The 7,361-nt window shown below is 40.2% G+C and overlaps 1 protein-coding gene and 1 non-coding gene across 6 annotated transcripts in view; one reads left to right on the forward strand and one right to left on the reverse strand.

Annotated features, from left to right (window-relative positions):
- Nucleotides 1–7,361, reverse strand: part of Ttbk2 (tau tubulin kinase 2) — a 170,168-nt gene that overhangs the window by 127,289 nt on the left and 35,518 nt on the right. For 2 of the 5 annotated variants that reach the window (XM_029570227.1, XM_029570229.1), the window contains exon 1: nt 531–642. Coding sequence is in view for 2 of the 5 variants with exons in the window: in XM_008846835.3 (XP_008845057.1) it covers nt 531–599 (69 nt within the window). In the remaining 3 variants the exon portion in view is untranslated. Of the gene's footprint in view, nt 1–530; nt 667–7,361 lie in introns of those variants that run through there. The other 3 variants (XM_008846835.3, XM_029570228.1, XM_029570230.1) reach the window with 3 other exon arrangements.
- On the forward strand, nt 5,927–6,031 carry LOC115072636. Its single transcript, XR_003851672.1, has one exon. It is a non-coding gene; the product is annotated as a U6 spliceosomal RNA (small nuclear RNA).

Consider the following 7,361-nt stretch of genomic DNA (forward strand, 5'->3'; position numbering starts at 1 on the left):
AAAAAAAAAGTTTCCTTAATAATGTTATATAATAAAAAGAAAAGACAGTACACTGTACTTTTAAACTGTTTTTAAAATTTGTTCTTTTCCTAAATGTACTTTTATTTACATTACTCAATATCAGCCACTGGAAGTCAAGAAAATTTAGAACTTTAGAAAGCAAGCCTAATTAGAATACAGGGCTGGGCAGGTGGGCATACGCCTTTAGTTCCAGCACTTAGGAGACACAAACAGGCAGATCTCTGTGAGACTGAGGCCAGTGTGGTCTCCAAAGGGAGTTCAAGGCCAGCTGGGGCTACAGGAGGACACTGTCCCCACTGCCCCCCACCAAAAACGAATTAGAATATAAACAAAAGTTAATCATAGAAATATAACTGAAAATAACTGCTTTAGCATATGAGAAATATAAGCATTATTGCCTAAAGAAATGGTATTTTTATAAGAATACCAAAATTATAACCCTATATGTTTCCCTTCCTCCCCATCCTGCCCTCTCTCTCTCTTTTTTCTTTCTTTCACTCTATACTCACCACTTTCCATCTTTCTTTCACCAGGATTCCAACACTGAGGATATCTGGCTGCTCTCCTCCCCCACTCATTGCAAAACACTGATGTGATAAAACAGCTACACAGGCATCTAGCTCCCAAGGGTGGTTTCCATTTAATCTAAAAGAAACAGCAGCAACAGGGCTAATTAACACAAATAACGTTCCAGCATCAAGCAGCACTACTAATCCTATATATTAATTAGGTTGCTTACTTGGAAGAGTAGGGGAACCCCTACAAATTACATTCTGAAAACTATGAAATACATATTATCTTTCCAGTAGTTACCAAACCATCAAAGAAACAACACATACACTTTTTTTGGTTTTGGGTGTTTTCTTCTTGTTTTTGTCTTTTTGAGACAGGGTCCCTGTAGCCCCAACCGGCCTGGATCTCTCTAAGTAGACCAGGCTGGCTTGGAACTCAGAAATCCACCTGTCTCTGCTTTGCTGGGATTAAATGCATGTGCCACCACACCCAGCAACACAGACATTTTTTACAATAAGTGAAGTATCACAGGGTAAGCATAGGGGTCAATGGCAGTTGAATGAGATGGACCATTACCCTGAGTACAATATATTGCCAAAGAAAAACACACAGTAGCCAATTTATAACACCTTACAGTTTTGAACCCAGGGCCCCATGCATGCTAGTCAAGTGATTACCATTAAGCTATACACTTAGCCCTCTTTATATTTTTTTGAGACAGTCTCTCTAAGTTGTTTAGGCTTGTCTTGAATTCACTCTATAGCCCAAGCTGGCTTTGAACTTGTGACCCTCCTGCTTCAGCCTCCCATTTAACTGGATTACAGGCATGCACCGCCAGACCAGCCAATAACTTAGGTTTAGCATACTATTTAATATCATTAGTGCCAATAATACTTAAAATTTTTATTACATTCACTTATTTATTTTACGTGTTTCTATGAACCACAGTGCACATGTTCTCTCCTTCCACCACGTGGTTTCTGGATAGTTTCTGGATGGAATTCAAGTCATCAGGATTGGCAGCAAGTATCTTTACCTGCTGAGCCATCTCATCTAAATCTTACAAAACACATCTTAAATGCATAGGAAATAAGCATGAAGACAGAAGAGGCTGTTGCTCAAACACTAACACTCTATACTGTTTTTGTATTTTCTTAAAAAGGGAGTAACAGTAAAAAAGAACAGTACACCTGTAGAAAACAAAGTCACAAAGAGTAACTTTTATGGAAATATTGTTCTGTTGTATTTCTTCTTTTCTTTTGGTCTTTTCTGAGACGGGGTCTCCTATGGGGAGACCCCGTCTCAAAAAGACAGACAGACAGACAGACAGACAGACACACATACACACACACACACACACACACACACAAACAAAAAAAAAAAAAAAAGCAAGATGCAGAGTGTGGTGGTACATGCCTTTAATCCAGGAGGCAAAGACTGGTGGATCTCTGTGAGACTAAGGCCAGCATAGACTACAAAGTAAGTTCCAGGCCAGCTGGGGCAACAGGGAGACCCTGTCTCAAAACAGAAGGAAGAGGAAGAGGAAGAAGAGAAGGAAGAGGAGGGTGAGGAGAAGGGTTTATAGTGTGTTGTCTTTTGTGTAAGAGAGAAAAATGTTTAGTAAACTGAAGAAACTGCTTTTATTTACGAGAAAAAAGGGAAGATTAGCCAAAAGGCATGAAGATTATTCTTTATAATAATAAGGCGCAAGCTTTCAGCAAAGGGCCAGAAAACAAATATTTCTTCACTGGCCATATATTCTGTCCTAGTTACTCAGCACTGCCAAGGCAACACAAAGGAAGTCAAAGACAAAGTAATGAGTGTGGCTTGGTTTCAACACACTTTATTTACAAAAGAAAAAGGAAGATGACCAAAATTTTTAAATAAATTTTCTTATTTTTATTTTATGTGTATGAGTGTTTTTCCTGAACATATATAAGTGCATCCGTGTCATGCAATGACTGAGGAAGTCAGAAGAAGCCGTCAGATCCCCTGAAAAACTGGAGTTATGGATGGTTGTTAGCCACCATATGAGTGCTGGGAATCGAACCCGGGACCTCTGTAGTGCAGTCAGTGCTCTTAACTGCTTAGCAGATGGCCAAATTTGACTGGGAGATTACTGCTTACCCACATTTACTAATAATAAAATTTAAAAAAACAAAATAATAAAATAGATGAGCTGGGCATGGTAGGGTACACCTTTAATCACAGTACTCTGGAGACAGAGGGAACTGGTCACTGTGAGTTTGAGGCCAGCCTGGTCTACATAATAAGTTCCAGGTCATCCAAAGGTACATAACGAGACGTTATTTCTACATGAATGAATGAATGAATCAATGAATCAATCAATCAATGGGGAGAAATGGCAAGGATAAAGATAAAAGCTAGGTGTCTGGGACTACACTATAATGCGGTTTTCATTTTGGAACCATATAAATGTTTTACATATAACAGAAAAAAGTTTGTATATTACAAGTTCAGCAATAATAAGAGTGCATCAAAACTGGCCTTACTTTAGACAGGGGTAGTGGCACATGCCCATGATCCCAGTACAAAAGAGGCTAAGGCAGAGAAGACGTGGAATTCAAGCCTAGCCTGAGATTCTGAGACATATAATAAGACCATATCTCAACACTAACACACACACACACACACACACACACACAAACATACACAAACTGGATTAAAATTTTCATTTTATGTGTATGAGTGTTTTGCCTGCATGTATCTAAGTGCACCATGTGCATGCAATGCCTGTGGAGGCCAGAAGAGGGCATCAGATACCTTGGAACTGGTTTTATGGACAGTTGACAGCTGCCATATGAGTGCTGGGAACTAAACCCCAGTCTTCTGTAAGAGCAGCCACTGCTCCTAACTGATGAGCCATCTCTCCAGCACCTCCTCAAATTGGCTTTAAGTCCCTTCCAATCTATCAATCATAGCTTCATCTCAGGCTGGTAGTAAGTATCTGTAGTCCCAGCTACTCAGAAAGAGCAGAATTCCTTGAACCTAAAGTTCAAAGCCAGCCTGGGCAACAGAGCAGATCCTGTCTCTAAAAATTATCATGATAATAGCTTCAAGTGACTGACTGCACATTAGAAAGTCAATTCAGGGGGCTGGAGAGATGGATCAGTGGTTAAGCAGCCTAAACACATTATAACTAAAATAATAATTCTGAGCACCCACATTGCAGTTAACAACAGTTTGTAACTCCAGTTCCGAGGATGCCCTCTTCTGATCATCATGGGCATTGCACAACACAGATACACTTACCTGTATACATGCAGACAATACACACATAAACATAAAATAAAAATAATAAAATATTTTTTAAAAAAGAAAGTCTAATCTCAGCACTCGGGAGGCAGAGGCAGGTGGATCTCTGTGAGTTCAAGGCCAGCCTGGTCGACATAGTGAGTTCCAGGACAGCTGGAGCTACAGGGAGACCCTGTCTCAAAAAGACCAAAAAACAAAAACAAAAACAAAAAAGAAAGTCAATTGATCAATAACAGTCTCATTTCATCTGCATAGCAAAAGGATAGTTCCTAAATACTGCTTCATCAATTCTTGAACTCCACAATTCTCAAAACCCAACATAAGATCAACAGTTCTTTTCACTTAAATTGTGCCCCACAGTAATAGCACTTCCTTGCATAGATGACAATAAATGTAGCACTTTGTTCAGATACTGAGTGGTGGTGTTAAGGTAACTAACAGATAAAGAAAAAAGAAGAAACAGAAAACAGAGCTGAGTATAGTGGCACATACCTGCAACCCCAGAACTTGAGAGGTGAAGTCATAGGAAGATCAAGAGTTCATACCAAGTTCAAGGCTAGCCTGGACTACATGAGAACCTGTTCTGACTCTGAAAGACAAATATCACATTTTCTCTCACATGTGGATCGTGTGTGTGTGTGTGTGTGTGTGTGTGTGTGTGTGTGTGTGTGTGTCTCTGTAACTGAAGGGGAATATTTGGGAAAAGGAGATTTTGAACAAGAACATGAAAGGGGAGGCAGGAGAGGATAGAGGGTAAATACAGTCAAAGTACATAATATACTTGAATGAGAATGCCTTTATGAAACCTATCACAATATGAAACAAATATATCATTAAAAACCCTTCTAAAGACATTATAACTAAAATAATACATGTTCAAAACAAAGGAAATGCATTGAAATATGCAGATTAAGATGACAGATTACTTATGGAGACCAATAGTTTTGGAGGCCAAAAAGACAGGAAAATATTTTTCAAGTACTCATAAGAAGTAACATAAAATAAGTAATAAAGTAGTTGACCTAAACCCAAACATGCCAGAAATTACATTAAAATATAAATGACCTAAACATATCACTAAAAAGACAGAAATTAGCAGATAAATACAATTCTACAAGAAACTCATTTTTTAAATGACATATGTAGGTGCTGGAGAGAAATTCAGTGGTTAAGAGCACTTGCTGCTGGAGATCCTAGCAGACAACCTGAGAGGGTGGGTTCAGACCTCCTCCATCGAGGTAGCTGCTCAGAGCTCAGCAGACTGCCAGAGAGTGGGAGTTCTGGCCTCCGACTACCAGAGGGCCTGAGAACCCAGGGGACAGCCTGAGAGCCCCCAGATCCTGACTCCTCTTGGTGGTGAGCTTCCCCTAATTGCGCCATACCATCCCCCTACCTGGGATTTTGTGAAGCCCCTCCCAAGGCCCCAGGACTGATCTGGCTTTGGTGGGCTAGGGCTGAGATCCTAGTGGACAGCCTGAGAGGGTGGGTTCTGACCTCCATGGGGTAGTCTGCTCGGAGCTCAGCAGACCGCCAGAGAGTGCCGGGTTCTGGCCTCCCTCTGGCCTCCAACTACCAGAGGGCCTGAGAACCCAGGGGAAAGCCTGACAGCCTCCAGATACTGCCTCTACTGGTGGTGATCTTTCCCTAATTGCACAATACCATCCCCCTACCTGGGATTTTGTGAGGTCCCTCCCAAGGCCCCAGGGCAGATCTGGCTTTGGTAGGCTAAGGCTGGGATCTCAACAGACCTCCAGAGAGTTCTGGCCCCCCTCAGGTCTCCCTCTGGCGTAGGGTTGACAATGCACAGGACTGCCTGAGAGAGCCTGGATGCTGCCTCCATGTGATGAAGGAAACCTGAATATACCTGACTGGAACCTGAATTGGGCTTCTGTGGGTACCCCTGAATAGCTGATCTGAAGTCATCAGTCCCCTCCAAAATAAGCCTGAGAGAACCTGAACCCAGTACCAACCAGCTTTACATAACCAATAAAGAAAGGATCTAGGCACCCTGGTGATACAAACAGAAGAATACTTCAACTTAATTCTCAGATCAGAATCATAAACAACAAAAGAAATTCACATGCCAAAACCATAATGAAAGAATAATAAAATGGGTGCTCACTTCGGCAGTGCATATACTGAAATTGGAACAATACAGAGAAGATTAGCATGGCCCCTGCGTAAGGATGACACCCAAATTCATGAAGCATTATATAATTTTTCTAAAATCTTATCATCAGTACATTTAAATAAAAGCTTGAAGGAATAAAAAAATAATAATAATAAAATGGAAAGCCAAAACACTATGTCCCCAGCAAAGCCCATCAATCCTGTAGAAGAGTTCTACAAGGAGAACCCTGTAGAGATAACCCAGGACACTGAATTTAAAAGAACGATTATAAACATGATCAAGGCATTCAACTAATTTAAAAATCACACGAACAGGGGCTGGAGAGATGGCTCAGCGGTTAAGAACACTGGTTGTTCTTGCAGAAGACCCAGGATCAAATCCCAGCACCCAATGGCAGCTAATAACTGTCTGTAACTCCAGTTCTGGGGATCCGACAGGCTCTTCTGTCCTCCGTGGGCATTGCACGACATGGGTGCACTTACCTACATGCAGGCAATACATGCATATACATAAAATAAAAATAATAAATCAAATAAATCAAAGAGCTAAAAGAAGATAAGGATAAACTTCTGAATGAATTCACCAAAGAGATATAAACATTGAAGAAAACTCAGGCAGAAATGAAGAAGTGCAAAACTCAATAAGCCAACTTGAAACAACAAGGGAAAGCCTCACCTCTAGAATGAATGAAATGGAAAAAGAATATCAACACTGGAGGATAAAGTTGAAGAATTGGATCACGCAAGCAAAGAGTATGGAAAATTAAAAAAATACACAGGAATGGAATATGAAAGAGATGTGGGACACCATGAAAAGACCAAATCTACGGATCATAAAAATAGAAGAATAATTTCGGGTTAATGGTATAGACCAGATCTTAAACAGGATTGTAGAAGAGAATTTCCCAAAATTAAGGAAAGACATCCCTATACAAATACAAGAAGCACATAGAACACCAAATAGACAGGATCAAAAAAGAAACCCTCCATGACATATCATAGTAAAAACACTAAATGTACAGAACAAAGAGAGAATAGTGAAAGCAGCAAAAGAGAAACAATAAGTCACATATAAAGGAAAACCCATTAGAATTACAGCTGACTCATCAGTGCAAACATGAAAGCCAGAAGAGCCTGGGCCAAGGTATTTCCAGTTCTACATGACAATAGATGCCAACCCAGAATACTATATCCAGCAAAAATGTCTATTATAGTTGAAGGGGAAAGAAAAATCTTCCATTACACGAATAGCCTGAAAGAATACATGTCTACAAAATCAGCAATACAGAGAGCAGAGAGAGAAACAACTATACTCCAGGGACAATGAAAGAAAATAAATAAAGGTATAATTGGGGAAACACAAAATTAGACAGAGAACACAAACAGCAATCAAAATGATGGCAACCAATGCACATCTTTCC

Source organism: Nannospalax galili, unplaced genomic scaffold (genome assembly GCF_000622305.1).
Source record: "Nannospalax galili isolate Female #2095 unplaced genomic scaffold, S.galili_v1.0 scaffold342, whole genome shotgun sequence".
Lineage (NCBI taxonomy): Eukaryota > Metazoa > Chordata > Mammalia > Rodentia > Spalacidae > Nannospalax > Nannospalax galili.